This window comes from Aspergillus sclerotioniger (assembly GCF_003184525.1).
Source record: "Aspergillus sclerotioniger CBS 115572 chromosome Unknown BO94scaffold_18, whole genome shotgun sequence".
Taxonomy (NCBI): Eukaryota; Fungi; Ascomycota; class Eurotiomycetes; order Eurotiales; family Aspergillaceae; genus Aspergillus; species Aspergillus sclerotioniger.
This window is the reverse complement of record NW_020291008.1, coordinates 688894-711780: the sequence shown is the minus strand read 5'-3', so window position 1 is coordinate 711780 and position 22887 is coordinate 688894. Positions and strand designations below refer to the sequence as shown.

Genomic DNA, 22887 nt, shown 5'->3' with positions numbered 1-22887 from the left:
TTCCAATTCCGGTAGTAAACTAATAAAATTAATTATTATCTATTTTTATAACTATTATAGCGCCTCCTGTACTTATATTTATCTATAAGATTAGTATCTTAAAAACTTGTTTTTAATATAAGTCTCACATTATCTAATATAATCATGTACTTTCTATCTGAAGTTTAGAATATAATAATTCTTCATGATTAATTCAGTTATTTTTTTAACTTCTAGATAATCCTTGAGTAATCTATCATAATATCTAGCTATAATCTCTATCCTTATCACAATTAATATAAAGATTAATCTGTGAAAGTGTACTAATCTATCTTTATTAATAATAATCTTGTCTAGTAAGCTCTTACTTATTTTCTGGAGTATTTTATTATTTTTCATATCTTTAATTAATTACTTAATTAAGTTATTACCTATTTCCAACATTACTGCTAAGTTAGTCTTATTATAGCTGATCAACCTATCTATATTTCACTTCAGAATAGCTGATTTAATAATCTTTTTACTTAATTTATAGTTTAGCCTGTGGCTTAATATATCTATATATCTATTTTCTACTCCCTTGCAGTATATGATTCTGAAATCATATTATAACAGAATCTCAACCTATCATGCCTGTTTTCTAGTCAACTCTTTAATTATTATAAAGTAGGTTAAGTTCTTATGGTCTATCTTTATAATAACAGTATACTTTACTTCTTTAAGATAGACTCTTCACTGCTTGAACATTACTACTATAGCTAGCAATTCCTTATTATGAATGTCATAGTTAAGTTCCGCTTAAACCAACTTTCTTAAATAAAATATAATTAGTCTTAACTTTCTGTCTTCTCCAGGTTGCGTCATACGTATACCAACGGCATAATCTGATATATTAGTTTTAATGGTTATTTCTTTTTCTAGATCATGCTGTATAAGTACTAGTAATATAATAAGTCACTGCTTGATATTTTCAAACACGCTTTACTGTGGTTCTTTTTACTGATACTTCTTTAACTTCTTTATAAGCTCAAAGAATGATGTTATATAGATAGTGTATCCGTCTATAAATTATTAATAATAGTTAATTAATCTGATGAACTGCTATAATTTTTTTAGATTTCTAGATTAAGACTAATCCTGTATAACTTGTACTTTAGCCTGCTTAATATAGATTCTCTTTATAGATATCCAGTGTCCCAGAAACTCTGTTTTCTATATATAGAATTCACACTTCTTTAGCTTATATTATAACTAATATAAGTATAATTTATATAGAACTAGTCTTATATATCTTATATATTCTTCCTCAGTCTTTGAGAAGATTAATATATTATCTAAATAAGTAATTACAAGTTTATCAAGATATTTTCCAAGAACTTTATTAATATATTACTAAAATAATACTAGTATATTAATAAGCCTAAATAGTATAATTAAGTACTTAAAGTATCTATACTTTATTCTAAATATAGTTTTTCATTCTTTATCTTCTGTAATACATATATAATAATATATATTTATAATATTAAGTTTAGTAAACTACTTCATTTCTTATATCTTATCTTAGATTTTCAAAATTAAAGATAACAGGTGTTAATCCTTGATTATGATAATATTCAGTAACTAATAATCTACGCATAATTATAAACTACTATTCTTTTTTAATATAAATAAGACTCTATATTTTACTGATGACTTTAAAGGCCTGATATTATCTTTAACTAATTAATTATTAATATATTCTTATAATGCCTGCAATTTCTTTTTAAATATTAAATAAATCTTTCTATATACCAGTAACTTTCCTTTCTTTATAAGAATAATATGGTCATACTTTTTATACTGAGATAATTCAGGTTACTTTAACTACTTAAACAAGTCTTTAAATTATTTATACTGTGATGAAATCTATATATTATTCTTAACTACAGCTAGAAATTCCTATAAATCTTCTAGTCCCTGAACAGTTATCTTAATCTTTATATTAGAACTATTAATACTATATTTATAATATTCTTTTATTATTATTAATATCTATCCTGATAATTCTATAAGTCAATCTCTCTGTAATGGCTTAGTTACTGCTATTACTTATATAACTATACTTAAAATATTATTTTCTTCTAAGTTATTTCTGATACCTGGCGCGTTAGGCTTTTATAACAATCTTAACCTCTCCTTACTAGATTGCTTAATCCTTGCTTCAGCTCTTTATTAAGTAACAGGCTGTATAGATCCAGATCCCATACCTGATCCTTGCTAGTATTATCTTGGGCAATCATAATTCGTGAATTAAAGACTCTCAGTCTTTTAATTAATCTATAGATTATGATTTCTGAGCTATAGAATCCTTAATATAATATTATACTGTCTTAAAGATATCACGTCAAAGTCTATACACTCGTAATAATCCTTTATAATTATAAATACGGTTTCTAACTTGATTATTAATATAAGAGTTTCTAAATTCTCTCTATTTAGTCCTGTAATCAGTTTAGATTCTTCTTTCTATTATCTAAATATCTTAAGTTATTATATAAATTGCAGGTGCATGAAGTTCCTGGTTATTCCAGAGTTTACCAATACTTGAGTTAATTAATCTAATATAATTACTTAAATCTTTAGATATGGTCTTAATTCTGTGACTACTAACTGCTATTCCAGCTAGTTAGGTTCTAACTGTTATAAATATCTTTTTAAAAATCTTAAGCCTTTTATCTTTACTGTGTAGTATATTATACACTGATTATCAAAACATATCAGTCAATATATTAATCTATGATAAGAATATCTCTAGTATTCTTTATATACGCATCTAAAGATATTGTATAGATAGTGGCTTGTCTTAGCCCTAATTACTTCTAGTATCTTAAGTCAGTAATTAGTAATATACTTCTAATCATGGTATATTAAGTATATATTCGTGTAGCATACAAGTCAAGAGAGTTTATCATATTTTTAATAATCTCTACTTTCTTTAAAATGAATATATAAATATGGTTTATCATACCAAGACTCTGTTTCAGTAATATTTATCTTTTAATTAATCTCTAATAATTAATAATAATAGTCCGTGTTGTCTTATCCATATATTAAATAAACTTCTAGATAACAGGGGTATCTCTGTAGATATTATTTCTAAGTCTTATTTTATGATTCTCAATATTCTAAATCCTAATATAGGTAATGCTGTATAATTATCTTGAGCTCTAGACAGAATCATGCTAGATTCTTCAAGATCTTTTTCAAGATATGGTTTAACCAGTAAGTAACATTCTCTTAATCATTCTTCTAATTTTTCTTATTCTTGTCTCACTACAATAAACAGAGTTTATTAATTTTTGATAGGATTTTTTTAGAGATATCAGGTATCTTGCTAAATCTTTTCTTACTAGATTTAAGATCTTCAAGCAGTATACTATACTCTTTATCTAATAATTTATCTTTATTCTAAACTATATTAGGATAGTCGTTCCTTGGAACTGGCTTATAATTATTATTATTAATTTCTATAGTCCAAACTAATAATATAGATAATTATTAATCCTTTTATTAACTAGATGGTACTGTTAACTCATCCAGAATAACCTATTATTTTAATTAATCATGATATATTCTGTTCTCTGATAACTGACCATGCTAAATAATATATAACTTTTTATTATCTAATATCTATATTACAGATTTTGTCCAAACTTCGTGCTGAATAGCGATAACATTATAGACTCCTCTATCTTGATCTTGATACGTAGCCCTTAATTACTTCTGAGGCTATTACTGTTTCTGACTATAGTTCTTTAACTAATGATCTACTTTACTGTAGTTAAAGTATAAGCAGTCTTGTTTATACTGTTTGAGTTTCTCTTTAGATATTCAAGTCTTTTAAGTCTAATATTGTGCTGTATCCAGCTCCATGGGTTTCAGCCTATAGAGATCTTTATATTCCAAGCTCCTAGATTATACTAATCTTCTATTATTGGCTCGGTAACCTGGCTGGTTATTATATTAAGATATAGACCTGCTGGTCTACTAATCTTCTTATTATTTTATATTAAAGTTATATAATTTATTATCAATCTTTATTACTATTTTAATTATCTTAATCAAGGTGTCTGATCATTCTTGCTAAATGATCTTTTCTTGGATCTTTATCTTAAGTTCTTCTTCAAATTATAAGATATAAGTATTATTATTCTAGTCTAGATAACTGATAACTTACTAAAACTCTGAAGTATACACAGATACTGATTTTATCTACTTAAATTATTATAACTTTTACTCAGTATTCTGTACTATATTAATATCTTTAAACATTTATTTAAGACATTGTTTAAATTTGGTATAACTAGTAAAAAGTTGTTTTATATCATTATTCTAGTTATTTACTAACTTTTCTTATTACTTGTAAATATATAATTTAAATTAATTAAATACCATTCCGGTAAGGTAAGTAAATATAAAAAAGATCTTGTTCTCTTTATTCTTAAGCTTTTTCTTATTTATGTTGAGATATAAGTCTAACTAGGTCAAGAAAGCTCTGAGCCTCGCTTATTTGCTATTAAATAGCTCGGATAGTTAAATCTTAACAGATTTAACTAATAAGCAATCTTTGAGTAACTGGTTCTTCTGTTTTAAGGCAGTGATGCTTTCTTATAATTAACTAACCATATTTATTAGTTTCTTGATTATTAAGCCCTGCTGCTGAGGCGCACGCGATATATTTAATATAATTAATATAATGATTAATTATTACTAGATAATATTTATATTAACTAATGCTTAATATATTAAATTCTAAGATTGCTTCTTCCTGTTCCTGTTAGCTTAGCTCCCGTTCTGATATATATCTTATAAACTGAATCAAAGATAATCAGGTTATTAATTATTTAAAGATGACTTGATCTGAACAGAAAAAGAGAAGTAAGGCTAGATAGTACCGTGTAGCTATCTATAAGTAAGTGCAGACAAGTGTTGTTGTTAAGCTCTATCAAAACATAGGTTACTTAAAGATAATTATAATTAAACATGAAGAACGGAACTAGCTAAGTACATAAAAGAGTGTTCTTATATCCTATCCCTCGTCATGGCGTCGCCATGATATGTCATGTCGCTGATATGTTATATCATAGCGCTGCCATGTCCTGTCGTAGCACTGCCATGTTATAGCGTGTCGGTGACATGTCCGTCGTGGTCACGTGTTGTGTAACCGTCCCGGTTTGTAGGTTGCTCTGATCGGGATTCTACTCGATAAGAGTCCTGGTCTTCCGGACGTGGCCTTCTGCCTAACGTATCCGCCTTACTAGTTCGTTCAGCTAGCAGGGGTCTGTAACAGCTATCAAGCCTTTAATTGAATTGTTAAAGCCAGCACTGTCTGAGTAAGTGATATTTCTAATTAAATTGCTAAAGCCAGAGTTATCAGAGCTAAGGATAATAGAGTCAGAGCCATCAATGTCTGAGTAAGTGATATCTCTGTCTGAGATTAAGAAGACTTTATCTATACAATTTCAACTAGAGACTTTAATCAGAAAAGTCCTAAGGCTGATTCAATCTATACTGCTAGAGAAACGAAATCTTTGTGAATATGCTTATAAATAGCATCTCAAGCTAGTTAAGAATAACTGTTATTTATACTGCTGAGGAAGCTACTATAGACTCTTAATCTACTATTATCTGAATCCAGCAATTCGGCCAGACTGCTGGAAACTACTATTAAATATATAGTATTTAGATAATTAAGATCTAAAGTGTTACGGACCCCTGCTAGTTGACCTACTAGTAAGTCGGACTCATCAGGCAGAAGGCAAAGCCCGGACTATCAGCGACTCTTTGTTACAGACCCCTGCTAGCTGAACGAACTAGTAAGGCGGATACGTTAGGCAGAAGGCCACGTCCGGAAGGCAAGGACTCTTATCGAGTAGAATCCTGATTAGAGCAACCTACAAACCGGGACGGTTACACAACACGTGACCACGACGGACATGTCACTGACACGCTATAACATGGCAGCGCTACGACAGGACATGGCAGTGCTACGACAGGACATGGCAGCGCTACGACAGGACATGGCAGCGCTATGACATAATATATCGGCGACATGACATATCATGGCGACGCTATGATGAAGGATAGGATATAAGGACACTCTTTCATGTACTTAGCTAGTTCTGTTCTTCGTGCTCAATTTAACTGTCTTTAAGTAACCTATGTTTTGGTAGAGCTTAGCAATAACACTCATCCATACTTACTTATAAATAACTGCGCGGTACTATCTGGCCTTACTTCTCTTTTTTTATTCAGATCAAGTCATCTTTAGATAGTTAATAACCTGACTATCTTTGATTTAGTTCACAAGGTATATATTAGAACGGGAGCTAAGCTAATAAGAATAAGAAGAAGTAATCCTAGGATTTGATATATTAAGTATTAGTCAGTATGAGTATTATTTAATAATAATTAGTCATTATATTAACTATATTAAACATATCGCGTGCGTCTTAGCAGCAGGACCTGATAATCAAGAAATTAATAAATATGATTAATCAGCTACAAGAAAGCATCACGGTTTTAAAACAAAAGAACCAGTTACTTAAAGATTGCTTATCAGTTAAATCTGTTAAGGTCTGACTATCCGAGCCATTTGACAGCAAACAAGCAAAGCTTAGAGCTTTCTTAACCCAGTTAGACTTATATCTTAACATGAATAAAGAGAAGCTCAAGAATAAGAAGAACAAGATTTTTTTTATATCTACTTATCTTACCGGAGTGGTATTTGATTAGTTTAAACTATATATTTATAAATAATAAAAAAAATTAGTAAGTAACCAGAATAATGATATAAAATGATTTTTTGCTAGTTATATCAGATTTAAACAGTATCTTAAATAAATATTTAGAGATATTAATACAGCATGAAATACTAAGTAAAAGTTATAATAATTTAAGCAGACAGGATTAGTATCCATGTATGCTTTAGAGTTTTAGCAAGTCATTAATTATCTGGACTAGGATAATAACACTTATATCTCATAATTTAAAAAAGGACTCAAGATAGAGATCCAAGAGAAGATCATTTAATAAGAATAACTAGACATCTTGGCTAAGATGATTAAAGCAGTAGTAAAGATTGATAATAAGCTGTACAACTTCAACATAAAATAATGAGAGAGTCAGTAGACCAGTGGGTCTATATCTTAACACAATAATCAGCCAGATTACCGAGCTAATAATAGAAGATCAGCACAATCTAGAAGCTTGGGATACGAAGATCCCTACAGGCTGAAGCCCATGGAGCTAGATACAGTACAACATCAGACTTAACAGACTCAAGTATCCAAGAAGAAACTTGAACAGTATAAATAAGACTACTTATACTTCAGCTGCAGCAAAGCAGGTCACTAGTTAAAAAACTATAATCAAAAACAGTAATAACTTTAGAAATAATTAAGAGCTATATATCAAGATTAAGGCAGAGAAGCCTATAATATTACCACTATTTAGTATAAGATTTAGACAGATTCCGCGATGTGGATACCAGATAATAAGAAGTTATATATTATTTAGTATGGTTAGCTGTTAAAGGATAGGATATACTATGATTAATTAAGATAACAGATCATTCTGGATGAGTTAATAATATTATTTAATTAATAAGAGGATTAATAATTATCTATACTATTGGTTTGGACCACAGAAATCAATAATAACAGTTATAAACCAGTTCCGAGAAATAACTATTCTAGTATAGTTTAGAATAAAGATAAATCATTAGATAAAAAATATAATATATTACTTAAAGATCTTAAACCTAGTAAGAAGAGACTTAACAAGATACCTGATATTCCTGAAAAATCTTTATTAAAACTTAATAAACTCTGTTTATTATAGTAAGACAAGGATAAGGAGAACCAGAAGAATAATCAAGAAAATATTATTTATTAATTAAATCATATTTTAAAGAAGATCTCAGAAAATCTAGCATGATTCTGCCTAGAGTTCAAGATAATCATACAGCATTGCCTATATTAGGATTTAAAATATTGAGAATTATAGAATAAGACTTAGAAATAATATCTATAAAGATGCTCTTATCACCCGGAAGTTTATTTAACATGTGGATGAAACAATATAGATTATTATTATTAGTTATTAAAGATTAGTTAAAAGATAAATATTGCAGAAACAGAGTCTTGGTATGATAAACCATGTCTGTACATTTATTTTAAAAAAAGTAAAGATTATTAAAGATATAATAAATTCTCTTGACTTGTATACTACATGAATATATACTTAACATACTATAATTAGAAGTATATTATTAATTACTGATCTAAGATACTGGAAGTGGTTAAGACTAAGATAAGCTATTATCTATACAATATCTTTAAATGCGTGTATAAAGAATATTAAAGATATTCTTATCACAGATTAATATATTAGCTGGCATGTTTCAATGATTAATATATAATATATTATATAATAAAGATAGAAGGCTCAAGGTTTCTAAGAAGATACTTATAGTAATTAAAACCTAACTAGCCAGAACAATAGTTAGCAGTCACAGAATCAGGACCACACCTAAAGATCTAAACAGTCATATTAGATTAACTAGCCCAAGTACTAGTAGACTCTGGAGCAACCAGAAACTTTATAAATCTATGATTTATATAATAACTTGAGATATTCAGATAATAAAAAAAAAAACCTAAACCAATCACAGAATTAAACAGAGAGAATTTGGAAACTCTCACGTTAATAGTTAAGTTAAGATCAGTATTTATAATTATAAAGAATCATTATAAGTATATAGACTTCAATATAATATCTTTAAAATAATATAATATTATATTAAGGATTTTATAGCTCAAGAATCATAACTTGCAGATTGATTAAAAAACTAAAAATCTCTAATTTATAAATTATAATTGCGCAAGATGATACCAGCAAGGACTAGATATAGAGTCTAGATCTATACAGCCTGCTACTCAGCATGGAGCTGAAGCAAGGATTAAGTAATTTAACAAGGAGAGGTTAAGATTATTATAAAAGCCTAACATACCAGGCATTGGAGATAACTTAGAGAAAAATAATATCTTAAATATAGTTATACAAGTAATAACAGTAATTAAGCCATTATAGAAAGATTAGTTCATGAAATTATTAAGATAGATACTAATAATAATAAAAGAGTATTACGAGTACAGTATTAACAGCTCTAATATAAAGATTAAGATAGCTATCTAAAGACTAGAAGATTTATAGAAACTTCTAGCTACAGTCAAGAGTAACATGCAGATCCCACTACAGTATAAGAGATTTAAAAACTTGTTTAAATAGCTAAAGCAACCTGAATTATCTCAGTATAGAAAGTATGACCATACTATTCTTATAAAGAAAGAAAAGTTACTGATATATAGAAAGATTTATTTAATATTTAAGAAGAAATTACAGATATTATAAGAATATATTAATAACTAGCTAATTAAAAATAATATCAGGCCTTCAAAATCATTAATAAAACATGGAGTCCTATTTATACTAAAAAAGGATAGCAGTTTATAATTATGCATGGATTATTGATTACTGAATATTATCATAATCAAGGATCAACACTCATTATCTTTAATTTCAGAAATTTAAGATAAGATATAAGAAATAAAGTGATTTATTAAACTTAATATTATAAATATATATTATCACATATACATCGCGGAAGGTGAAGAATGGAAGACTGTATTTAAAACAAAGTATAGATACTTTAAGTACTTGGTTATATTATTTAGGCTTATCAACGTACTAGCGTTATTTTAGTAATATATTAATAAAGTTCTTGGAAAATACCTTAACAGGTTTATAATCACTTATCTAGATAATATATTAATCTTCTTAAAGACTAAGAAAGAACACGTGAGATATATAAGATTAGTTCTATATAAACTATACCTATATTAGTTATAATACAAGCTAAAGAAATGTGAATTCTATATACAGAAGACAGAGTTTCTAAAATATTAGATATTTACAGAAAAAATCCATACTGAGCAAGCTAAAGTATAAGCTATACAGGATTAGCCTTAATCCAGAAATCTGAAAGAACTATAGCAGTTTATCAGATTAGTTAACTACTATCAATAATTTATAGACAGATACACTATCTATATAACATCATTCTTCAAGCTTATAAAAAAGTTAAAAAAGTACCAGTAAAAAGAACCACAGCAGAGCATGTTTAAAAATATTAAACAGTAATTTATTATATTATTAATACTTGTACAGCACAATCTAGAAAAAGAAATAACCATTAAAATCAATATATTGAACTATATTATTAGTATGCGTATGATGCAATCCAGAGAAGATGAAAAGTTAAGACTGATTACATTTCACTTAAGGAAGTTAGTTCAAGCGGAACTTAACTATAATATTTATAATAAAGAATTACTAACTATAGTAATAATATTCAAGCAATGGAGGATCTACCTTAAAAAAATAAAGCATACTATTATTATAAAGATAGACTATAAGAACTTGACTTACTTTATAACAACCAAAAAATTGACTAGAAGGCAGACATAATGAGCTAAGATTCTGTTATAATATGATTTCAGAATCATATACTGCAAGAAAATAGAGAATAAATATATAAATATGTTAAGCCATAGGCCAGACTACAAATTAAACAAGAAAACTATTAAACCGGCCATCCTGAAGCAAAACACGGATAGGTTAATAAGCTATAATAAGACTAATCTAATAATAATATTAGAAATAAATAGTAATCTAATTAAATAATTAACTGAAGACACGCAAAATAATAAAACACTCCAGAAAATAAGCAAGGACTTACTAGATAAGATCATTATTAATAAAAATAGACTAATATACTTTCACAGATTAATCTTTATATTAATTATAATAAGGATAGAGATTATAGCTAGACACTATGATAAACCGCTTAAGGATCACTTAAAAGTGGAAAAGATAACTAAACTTATTACAAGAAATTACTACATTCCAAACCTTAAACAGAAAATATATGATTATATTAAACAATATAAGACTTACATTAAAGATAAGCCTGCAAGATACTAATCCTATGAATAAATATAAGTACAGAAGACACCACAACAGCTATAAGAATGGATAATAATTAACTTTATTAATTTATTACTAGAATTAGAAAAGTTTAATATTATCATAGTCATCACTGATCGCCTTACCAAATATATCTATCTTATATTAAATAAAATAATAATAACAGTAATATAGATGGTAAAACTATTTTTAGAAAATATTATTATATACTATAAAATATTAAAGTATATTATATCAAATCAAGACAAGTTATTTATCTTAAAGTTCTAGAGATTACTTGCAGATCTTATAAAAATAGAAAAATAAATAATAACAGCTTATTACCTGCAGATAAATAAGCAAATAGAAAAAATTAACTAGATAATTAAACAATATCTGAGACATTACATGAACTACCAACAAAATAATTAAATAAATCTATTACTAATAATATAATTCTTATACAATAATACTAATCACTTAATTATTAAAGTCTTATCATTTTACACTAATTACAGATATCACCCAAGGTTTCTAGAAATATTATTAAAAAAATAACAAGTTATTAATATAGCTAAGAATATTGTTATATTCACAGAAAACATATACTTATAGTTATTCTAAGATATTAAGTTCATGAACTTGTATAATAAGATATACTATAATCACAGATACAAAAAAGAACCTGATCTTAAAAAAGAGGAGAAAGTGTTCCTACTCCACAGAAACATTAAGATAAAACAACTAAATCAGAAGCTTGACTATTATAAACTAGGACTATTTATTATTAAAGATAAGAAGGGACCAGTTAACTACAAGTTAAGATTATTAAAATTAATAAGCAAAATTCACCCAGTATTTCATATCTCATTATTAAAACCCGTACTAAAGAACACTAGAATTACAGAAAATGTGGAGATTGACAACAATATAGAAAAAGAATATAAAGTTAAAAAGATCTTAGACTACAAGAAGATTAGCAGTAAATCACAGTATCTGGTAAAATAGATAGAATATAATATCTCAGAAAATATATAAAAACCTATCAAGAACTTGACAGGCTACTACTAACTTGTAAAATAGTACTACTAGTAGACAAGTCAAAGTTCACCCAGAAAGAAGGAGAGCCAATAAGTTAAAACAAACTAAGATCAAGCTTGAATATAGCAGCTAGCTCAACACCACCCGTGATAATACTAGCCTCAACCTCAGATATTACAGCTTATTGATTACGCAGCCTTACTTACACCTCATGTTTCTTTTATTCTTACTTCTTAAGCTCTTCCAGCTCTTCGATTTCCTTTATATCACGAGCTATAAAATCACTAGCTTATTTTTATAATAACCATTTTTATTTCTGCAACCGAAGAAGTTTTGCCAGAATGACTTCTTCCTCTTCTTTAATAGAATTTTAAGCCTTGACTAAACACTTTTACTTGGTGTCAGAGAAGGAAGGATCAGGTATTTTATAATAAACACCATTTATTTTAACATATTTACTATAATAATCAGAATTTTCAGATTTAATATAAATCTTGTAAAGACAAATACAGCGCTTACAGGAAAAAACCATAAGAAAACCTTCATCCTTAATCTGCCGGTAAAGGCTCTTCTTACAAACAGAAGAACTAAATAACATGGTCAACAATCCAAACAAAGTTTTAGAAAACGACACCAGACACTTACCTCAGGAGAAAGGCACTGCAGATTTATGTTCCTTGAGAACAAGAAACCTTGAAAGAGAGAGAGTGGTGTTACAGACCCCTGCTAGCTGAATGAACTAGTAAGATAGATATATTAGGTAGAAGGCCACGTCCGGAAGGCAAGGACTCTTATCGAGTAGAATCCTGATTAGAGCAATCTACAAACCGGGATGGTTATACAATATGTGACCACGACGGACATGTCACTGACATGCTATAATATAGCAGCGCTATGACAGGACATGGCAGTGCTATGACAGGACATGGCAGCGCTACAACAGGACATGGCAGTGTTATAACATAATATATTGGCGATATGACATATCATGGCGACGCCATGATGAAGGATAGGATATAAGGATACTTTTTTATGTACTTAGCTAGTTCTGTTCTTCGTGCTTAATTTAACTGTCTTTAAGTAACCTATGTTTTGGTAGAGCTTAGTGACAACACTTGTCCGCACTTACTTACGGATAGCTGCGCGGCACTATCTGGCCTTACTTCTCTTCTTCTGTTTAGATCAAGTCATCTTTAGATAGTCAACAACCTGACTACCTTTGATTCAGTTCACAAGGTACGTATTGGAACGGGAGCTAAGCTAACAGGAACAGGGAGAAGCGATCCTAGGGTTTGACACTCTTATCAGGTAGAATCTTGGTTTGAGTAACCAATGCCTAGAACAGCTACGCATCATATGACCACAGGTATATAGGATAGTATATAAATAGATATATGGTATATAGTATACAGTATACGGAAAGGTATATAACTTAGTATATAAAGGATAGGATATATAAGGACATTCTTTCATGTACTTAGCTAGTTCTGTTCTTCATGCTCAATCTCAAAGTCTTTAAGTAACCATATGCTTGGAAGCTTAGCAACAATACTTGTCTGTACTCAGTTACGGATAGCTGCGCGGCACTATTCAGCCTTACTTCTCTTCTCTTGTCCAAGACCAGTTGTTCCTAGATAGTCATCAGTCTGATACCTCCTCGATTCAGTTCGACGGTACGTATACCAGTGAAGCTAAGCTAACCGGGACAGGGAAGCGATCCTAGGGTTTGACATAAAGATCTTTAAAAGGAAAAGAATTTAAACTACTTTATTAAAGTATTTTACTAAGACTTTTAATTAGATCCTCAAGAATTTGAAATCACGTATATAAATATTTATTCGACCCGTCCTGTATATAACTTTATTCTCTGATTAAAGCAGGGCGGATTCTATAGTTAAAGATAAGACAGATCTTGTAGTTAATTATATTTTTGACTTAATTTTCTGATATGATAAAATTATATGTAAAAAATCCTCTCCTGAAAAGAGTTACTGGCTGAATATCTTTACTATTTTAAATCTTAATCTAGTGGTGAATCTGATCTTTGATATACCACTCTGCACATTCTAAAAAAAAATATTAGGAAAAGTCTGTATAGAGAATAATATTGTATATTTAGAGTATCATAACTTTCTGCCTAGGAGGCAGTGTCAGAATCCTTGATAGTAACTAGGCAGTCACGTAATACTACACCGCTACTTCCCTTATATCAGGCCACTGTAGTGATTAGCTAGACATCATCCATGATCACTTCCTCCTACATCTTCCTCTCCCTTGAGCTGTCCTCCTGACAGTAGTTGGATGGGTGACCACCAGCGAATCCCTTCTGTTGTATGTTTTTTTTTTTACTATTCCATCTCAAGAGGTGTTCTAAGATCCATGGCTTAGTTGTATCTAGCTACTTCCTTCCTCTTGACTTTTCTTCTGCATGCCCTCACAACAATTGAATGGCCAAGCAGCTACCCAATATTCAAAATCAATAATGCATGACCGACGGCTTACCTTTGATAACAAGCGATTTTTATCTAACTTATCAGTCCAACTACCATCCGCCTACTTGGTTATCGTCCTATCGACATTTTCTCTGGTTATTACCCGAAAAAGGAAATTTTGTCTTGTGCCAGCGGCGAGTACGATTGGCTGATAAGCTGATAGCACGATAAGATAAGCGACGTGCGCGATCGGTAGCCAGGCGGTGTGATATCTGCGGTGGTGGTTGTGTAGGCAGAATAATGTGTTGTTGGTATCCTGCCGTTATGGAAATATATAGTACTTCGTACTAATCGCGGCTTTGACATTGTGTAACAATACAGGTCAGTAGTATTAAGAAACTATTTCAAAAATCATGCAATCCAACAATCCATAAGTTTGACGAACAGCAACCCAGTATTCCGACTCTACCATGGCAGAACCCGAAAGCGGTGTATACTACAATGACGGAAATCTCTCATTATTAACCTAATCGGGAAATATTTGTCTGCAGGAGCCAGAAGTCACTCTTTGGTTCATACAGTGGCAAGTCTACCAAGATCTATAGTTCGATCATGTCTTTCGGAATCCATTCCGAGGCTCTACTATATAAGCCCTCAAACAGCCCAGTTCAAACACCAGACCAGAGCTCTACCTCACACACTCTTCCTTGTATCTACCACAGTACCACAACATGACCTCCCGAGACGGATATCACTGGACCCCCGAGGTCGGACTCACGCATGGTGTCCCCTCACTCGGTGTCATATCACCACCTACCAACATAAAGAACACTGATGGACCATGGGACGTCATCGTCATTGGTGGCGGATACTGCGGGTTAACCGCAACCAGGGACCTAACGGTCGCAGGTATTCCTCATCATATCCCCACCACCATCCCCATTTCACCAGACATAAATTAACCACCAAAACCAGGCTTCAAAACCCTCCTCCTCGAAGCCAGAGACCGCATAGGCGGCCGCTCCTGGTCCTCCAACATCGACGGCTATCCCTACGAGGTATACTCCCCACCCATCCCCACCTACCAACCCAACCCTAACCTCATCCCAACTCCAGATGGGCGGCACCTGGGTCCACTGACACCAAGCGCACGTATGGCGCGAAATCACCCGCTACAAGATGTCCAACGCCCTTGCACCCTCATTCAACTTCACCCACGGAGTGAACCATTTCCAACTTCGCACTAGCCCTAACACCTCCACCCCCACCTCCACATACATGACCCACGAAGCCGAAGACGAGTTACTCCGCACCGCTCTCCACAAACTCACCAACGTCGATGGTGCCAACGGGCGAATTATCCTCCCTTTCCCGCACGATATGTTCCATGTTCCCGAGTTTCAGAAATACGATAACATGTCCTACGCGGACCGGATCAATCAAATCCAGGATGACCTGACCCCTAACGAGCGCGCCAGTCTCGAAGCATTTATCCTCCTCTGTTCCGGCGGGAAACTTGAGAATAGCTCGTTCGGAGAATTCCTCCATTGGTGGGGCATAAGCGGATACACGTACCAAGGGTGCATGGATTGTTTGATCAGTTATAAGTTCCGCGATGGTCAAAGTAACTTCGCCCGACAATTTTGGAATGAGGCGATTAGTACGGGTCGCTTGGGATATGTGTTTGATTGTCCGGTTGCGAGGGTATCGGATTCCGATGATGGAGTGAGAGTGACGGCGAGGGATGGACGGGTGTATGCTGCGAAACGCGTCATCTGCACTATACCTCTGAATGTCCTCTCTGGTGTCCAGTTCTCGCCTCCGTTGTCGGAAACCCGGGCTTTGGCTGCGAGGAATGGCCATGTGAATATGTGCACGAAGGTTCATGCCGAAGTGGATAATAAAGCTATGCGGTCTTGGACGGGGATTACGTATCCGTTAAATAAGCTGTGCTATGCTATTGGGGATGGGACGACCCCGGCGGGGAATACGCATTTGGTGTGTTTTGGGACGGATGCGAATCCTATTCAGCCTGAGGAGGATGTGCGGGAGACGTTGAGGGCGGTTGGGGAGTTGGCGCCGGGGGAGTTTGGGGTGAAGAGGTTGGTGTTTCATAATTGGGTGAAGGATGAGTTTGCGAAGGGGGCGTGGTTCTTTTCTAGGCCAGGGATGCTGGGTGATTGTCTGGAGGGGCTGAGGGAGAGGAGTGGGGGTGTGGTGTTTGCGAATTCGGATTGGGCGTTGGGGTGGAGGAGTTTTATTGATGGGGCGATTGAGGAGGGGACGAGGGCGGCGAGGGTGGTGGTCGAGGAGTTGAGGCCGGGGCGGGGGGTGAGGGCTTGTTTGTAGGGTTTAGTTTTTACAGCAGTGAATCTCAGTCCACATTATTGTATTAAACACAGTGCTAACATTTTCTATGAGGATTATCTTGGAAATAAACCATTCGAAGATATACTACAGGTGTTGATCTCTAGATGAGATTGATACGGGTCCACCCGCCGATAAGATCCGCTTTGCGGGCCTCGGAAGATTCTTGGCATTCAGCTACTCCTTATACTATGTAGCAACATTGAGGCATCCTCGTTTCAAAATCTTCATCTTGCCACTTCCTTGATATAGTATCAAGTCTAATTAAGCTCCCGAACCCCGGAAGTTAGTTCTTCGCAGTCACAAGCCAACGGGAAGCGGCGGGAAGAGGATGACCACATTGCTGCATCACCACTCAGTGACCTCATCGGTAGCTTTGTCATCGCCAGCTTTAACATAACAAGTGAAGTCTTGAATATTTAGACCCTGCCCAATTGACAAAGACCAATTACAGAACAAAGAAACATAATGGACACCATCAAGCAGACCATTGCCGAAAACTTCGGCGGACCCTCTCACGACCTTGCCGGGGAAAAGTTCGATTTAGACGATGTGCCCGACCTGAGTGGTAAGGTCGCCGTGGTTACGGGGGGTAGCGAAGGTAGGCAGCAATCATACCACCCCATCAACATACTGAGAATTGAAACTGATTCCCCATTCTTCCCCAGGAATCGGCTTCGGAGTAACCCACACTCTCCTCTCCAAGAACATTTCAAAGCTCTTCGTGACCTCCCTCCGAAAAGAGGTAGCCGACGACGCCATCTCCGCCATCGAATCCGAGTTCGGACCCGACACTCGCAAACGATTTATCTGGATCCAATGCGACCTGTCAGACTGGGAAAAGACGGCCAATGTGGCAGGCGAGATCGCCGGGCAGACCGACCGGATCGACATTCTCATCAATAACGCCGCTCGGGGTATCATGTCGCGGCAGCTGGCACCCACCAACGGGATCGACCTGCACATGGCGCTCAATCACATGGGTCACGTCGTTCTGACCTCGCACCTACTGCCGACGCTCAAAAAGACGGCTGACGCCGGTAACACCGTGCGCATCGTCAACCTCGCCTCCAACGTGGAAGCCAACGCGCCCAAAGACACCGAGTTCGCATCCGTGGAGGAGCTGAACCGTGACTATGGCCCCAATGCGCTGTACGGTCGGTCCAAGCTGGCTGTGCTCTTGCATGCCAAGTGGCTGGATGCCCATCTCAAACCCACCCATCCTAATATCATTGTCAATGCTACCCATCCGGGGGTTGTGGATACCGCCCAGACGAACGATCATATACATGAGGCGTACCCGCTGCTCGGATACGGTATGTCCGCTGCCTTGAAGCCCTTCCGGAAGAACCAATTCCAAGGAGCCGTGTCCACCATGTATGCGGCTACGATGGCCACTGAGGGCGGACAGTTCATCACTCCGCCGCGGATCGTGGAGAAGGGTAGTGACAAGGCTAATGATATGCAACTGGCTGACCGATTGATGAAGTTGACGGCGGAGGTGGTGGAGAAGAAGACACGCCAGGAGAGTAGTGCCAAGGGTTGTCCTTTCAAGGAAGACTAGGTTTAGATCGTTGTCATGTTTCCTCTCAATTCTGTGACGTCTCTCTTATGTTGTGCAAGTATCATCTGGTAGCAGATGCGTGGTGTGTCGTGGATGCCTGAGAGGAACTCTTTGTAACATACACAAATGCTATGTTAAAAGCTTTTGGATTTAGATGTTCTCGATGATATTTTTGAATGTTCGATACAGGTAAAGTACAGTAGGATATCGATTTACCTATTATTGGGTAAATTAATACCCCTTTAATCTACAGTTCTTGTTTTACTCTTCACTGGCTTGAGATGTAAGTCAAAAAACGCACATAATGTGTTGGGATCCCCGATGGGCTCCCAGGCCGGTAGGCAACGTAGGGTCACGTGACGCTCCTCCCTACACCGCTAGTTAGTCCATATAGATGGCCTACGAGGCCCCTAGCTAGATCATCATCCATCGAATTCTACACGGTTGAATCGCCTTAGTAGCCACTCCAACATAATGTAATTGAACGACAGTATCGGTTAAACGTTCGCCCCAGTATCCCTCACAGCACCCCAAATCAAAGACCATTTAGGCAGCAACCTTGGTAAGGCCAATCTGAACACAATCACTGGAGAGGGTGACACCCGAGCGACTGGCGTAGATCATGTACGTGGGAGGTCCCGCAGCATACAGGGAGACGTGAGGACAGGCGAAGAACTCTCCCTGGGCCCACTGGAGGACGTTGTTGCTGTCCGTAGTGAAACCCTCGGTCAAACCATCAGATGCAATACCGTCGGTGCTCTTGAGGTCGACGTGACCGTCACTGCCAACGTAGACTAGGCGGAATTGTTAGCATGGGCTGGTATGAAGACTAGGTGTGTTGTGAAGGTTAAGACTTACCAACGTCGCCGTTCTGAATTCCCAGAGTGCCATCACCACCGGTGAAGTTGATGCCGTGGTCACCGTTCGGGGCCACGATGAAGGCGTCGCCTTGGCTGATGAGAGCGCGGCCCTTGAGTTCGGTGGTGCTGGACTGAGCTCTGCTGATGACGAGCTGGAATGGAGTCGTGGTGGGAGCTGCGGCGGCGAGCACGCTGGCGATGAGGGCGGACAGGGCGAAGGTGGATTTCATTTTTACTGAGGTGGTGGACTTGGTGAAGTTGGATGAGCGATTGATTGATTGATTGTTTCTGATGTTGTTGGATGATGAGAATACGGACGTGTGTTGTCGTCTTTATATGTGTTCACCCATGCTTCATGACTATCAAGGTTCTCGCAATTTAATTACTACTTTGGGCAAATGTTACGAGTTACGAGGATATTCTACAACTATTTCGTTTCTCACCATTAGGGTCCTCCAAAATGTCTCAGTTTCTATTTGAGCGGTGTTACCAGAGTACCCACCGGACTCTATATCTTGATTATCAAGGTTCCCATATTGTCTCAGTTCACCTAGTAGTGAAGTGTGAGGAAATAACGTAGCTAGGGACATATCGTTTTGGCCGAGTGGTCCATTGCCAGCTACTCCACCGTCTGCTGTTTGGTTCTCACAGCATCTAGTCCTCATTTAAGAGCGTCCTGCCAGACTCCATTATCACCTTGTTTTTCCTAGAACTCCGTAGACTACACCAAAGAAAACACTTTTCGGAGAATCGACTCCGCCCAATGACAGATCTGGAGGACCTTGATGGCCAACTATTACTAGATAGGTTAATGAGATGTACCACGTCAAAATAATCATACCCACTCTTGGTCCCTACCAGCAACCCCAGCCCCCAACCCTAACATCTAAACATCCACGACCCTCCCCTCGACCACCTCCCCCAACCACCTCGGTTCACTCCTCGCCTTCTCCTCCAACACCACCGCCCCTTCCCCCGCCTCCATCCCAACAAACCGATTACACCACCCAATAACCGTCCTCCACCAAACCAACGCATTCTCCTTCCCCAGCACGAAATGATTCTCATCCGGAAAATTCAACATCCTCGTCTCAATCCCCTTCAACCTACACACCGCATAGGCCGCCCACCCAGCCGTACTCGGACACCGGTAATCCTTATCCGAATGAATAACCAATAACGGAGTGGACCAATTAGTCAAATACTCCGCGGGGTTATATTTCCTCCAGATTTCCTTCGCGCTGGCAGGATCAAGGGCTGCATTTTCCGTGTTGGTGAAGTACGGGGATCCGAACGAGCGGGTGAGTTCTTCCTTTTCGGCGAGATCGTCGCTGAGGAGTTCCGAGACGACGTCGAACACGCCGTCATGGCAGACTAGGGCTTTGAGACGCTTCGCGAGAGGTTGGCCTGCGACGTAGAGAGCCATGTATCCGCCGTAGCTTGCGCCGGCGGCGACAGCCCGATCGATATCGCATTTACTGGAGAGGTTTTGTTCGACCCAGTTGAAGCACCGCTCGATGTCGTGGTAGGGGTGTCCGCCCCATTGGAGGGAGACGGATTTGGCGAAGTGGCCGCCGAAGGAATCGGAGCCGGTGAAGTTGGGGATTGCGACGATGTAGCCTTGTTCGGCTAGGAGGAGGGCATTCCAGCGCCAGGTCCAGGCGTCGCGGTTGGCGGAGTGGGGACCGCCGTGCATGAACAGGAAGAGGGGGTGTTTGTCGGGGGTGTTGGGGTTGTACCAGGAGGGTTTGATGATCCAGGTTTGGACGGGAGTGTGGCCGTCGGGCCCGCCGGGGAAGGTTATGGAGGTGATTTGGTTGGAGGAGATGTTGAAGTAGGCGCCGTGGGAGGAGGTGGTGTGGAGGGTTTGGGTGGTGTGGAGGGTTTGGGTGGTTTGGGTGGTGGGGTTGAGGAGGGTGAAGGTGCCTTGATCGATGAAGGAGGAGGAGGTGGCGAGGAGGTGGGGGTTGGAGAGGGAGGTGCTCACGGGGTGGATTGAGGAGATGGAGCCGGGGATGTCGAGGGGGGTGGGGGTGACGAGGTGGGTTTGGGTGTCGGAGGAGGAGGTTGTGGGAATAGGGACTTGGAAGAGGCGCGTTTTGGCTTGGTGGTTGGCGGTTAGGTAGAGGGAGGAGTTATCGTTGGCCCAGAGGATTTCGTCCGGGAAGACATCCCAGGGTTGGGACTCGGAGTCGGTGGTTCGGAGGAAGGAGGTGATAGTTAGGGTTTCGACGTTCAGGAGGCCGATGTTCTTGTGGGACCATTCTTCGCTGGTCTGGTCCACAAGAAAGGCTGCTAGAGGACCGGTAGGGGCGAATGTCGGGGCGTTGACGATGTCGGCATGGTCAGGGATGTGAATTCGCTTGAGGGTTGGCGCTTCGGTCTCGTCAAAGGTCGACAATGGAACGAAGTAGAGGGACTTTTGGGTTTCGAGCCATTCGCTGTCCCCGGGCTTGGCGGTTGCGAACAGGATTCCATACTTCGATATGTCCATATCGGTGGAGCTGGCTGAATTGGAGTACAGAGGAACGACAAGGCCGGTTCCTCGTAGGGCATTGATGGGGCCATTGGTTGACAGATGCCACTTCTGGGAGGTCTCCTCGAACTTTAGGACTGTGTACCAGATGACTGAGCGGTACTGGTCGACGTAGGTATCCCATCGTTTGGGCCGACTCTTGGTCCATTCCCGAGCGGTGCTGTGGGACTTGTCTGTTTTGGATGTGTTGTACAGATTCTGCTCGGCATCCGCTGCAGCAGTGAAGACCAGGGCAATGTCTCCGTTGTCCAATCGGTGTGTCTTGACGTTGTCTAGATTGGCGTCGATGGTGCCCGCCAAGTATGGTCTGGATTTGTCAGTCGCCCCCGATTATTAAAGGCTTTCAGTCGTACCTAATGCTGTGGTTGGCATCTCCAATCCAGAGCTCAGTAGCCTTGCTTTCTGCTTCGCGTTGCCACAAGAGAAATGACTTGCGTAGCCACCGGAACGAACTTTCCTTGGGATTGTTGCTGTACCGACTCGATGTTCCGGTTTCCAAGTCCAGCAGCTTGACGTCGGTGAAGTTTGTGTGCGAGTCTAGATCATAAGTCGAGACGGTGTACAGGGCTAGTTTGCCCTCATCGTTGGGAACCGCGGCTGACGGTCTTGGAGCCGTGATCAAGGCTCTGTCCAAGATAATCAGTACTCATTATGACAGATATCCATCTGGATAGAAGTAGCGCGACATACTCTGGGGTGAATTTGCGATTTTCGGCCATGTTGGATGATGATAATGTCAGGAAGGGAAAATGACCGTTGAAGGAATGAGGGGAACTAATAAATAGCGGGCAAAAGCGGTTCACAATCGGAGCTCCGACGCTGATTGACTCGTAAACCCGACAGACTAACCCACCGCAGTTAAGCCGAGGGATGCACTGCATAAGCACTTGTGAGTCATCTTGATTCATGGCCCTAATTCACCAATAGAATTTACTTTCGTGTCCTGTTCAGGGATTTGAAAGTAGTGCCGAAGATAACGTGCTTGAGACCCGGATTTGTCAGATTTCATAGCGGTGCTTGTTTGACTAATCAGGTGTT

General features: G+C 37.3%; 4 protein-coding genes across 4 annotated transcripts; 2 read left to right on the top strand and 2 right to left on the bottom strand.

Moving 5' to 3' along the window:
* Positions 1-15253: 15253 nt before the first annotated feature.
* BO94DRAFT_599396 (amine oxidase) lies at positions 15254-16871 on the top strand (the record flags this gene model as incomplete). The annotated part of the gene is made up of 3 exons (XM_025616317.1): positions 15254-15431; positions 15498-15674; positions 15745-16871. The coding sequence occupies 3 exons, from the start codon at positions 15254-15256 to the stop codon at positions 16869-16871; spliced, it is 1482 nt and encodes a 493-aa protein (XP_025466363.1).
* A 468-nt stretch (positions 16872-17339) lies between these two features.
* On the top strand, positions 17340-18555 carry BO94DRAFT_536516 (NAD(P)-binding protein). The gene is made up of 2 exons (XM_025612034.1): positions 17340-17490; positions 17558-18555. Exons 1-2 carry the CDS (start codon positions 17358-17360, stop codon positions 18451-18453), a joined length of 1029 nt encoding a protein of 342 aa, XP_025466362.1. The 5' UTR covers positions 17340-17357; the 3' UTR covers positions 18454-18555.
* A 444-nt stretch (positions 18556-18999) lies between these two features.
* Positions 19000-19543, bottom strand: BO94DRAFT_557714 (uncharacterized protein; the record flags this gene model as incomplete). Its single annotated transcript, XM_025613949.1, has 3 exons — positions 19000-19063; positions 19103-19247; positions 19312-19543. 3 exons carry the CDS (start codon positions 19541-19543, stop codon positions 19000-19002), a joined length of 441 nt encoding a protein of 146 aa, XP_025466361.1.
* A 656-nt stretch (positions 19544-20199) lies between these two features.
* On the bottom strand, positions 20200-22575 carry BO94DRAFT_576280 (alpha/beta hydrolase family protein; the record flags this gene model as incomplete). The annotated part of the gene is made up of 3 exons (XM_025615129.1): positions 22540-22575; positions 22203-22475; positions 20200-22156 (listed from the first exon to the last, which is right to left on the bottom strand). Exons 1-3 carry the CDS (start codon positions 22566-22568, stop codon positions 20200-20202), a joined length of 2259 nt encoding a protein of 752 aa, XP_025466360.1. The 5' UTR covers positions 22569-22575.
* Between the last annotated feature and the right edge of the window lie 312 nt (positions 22576-22887).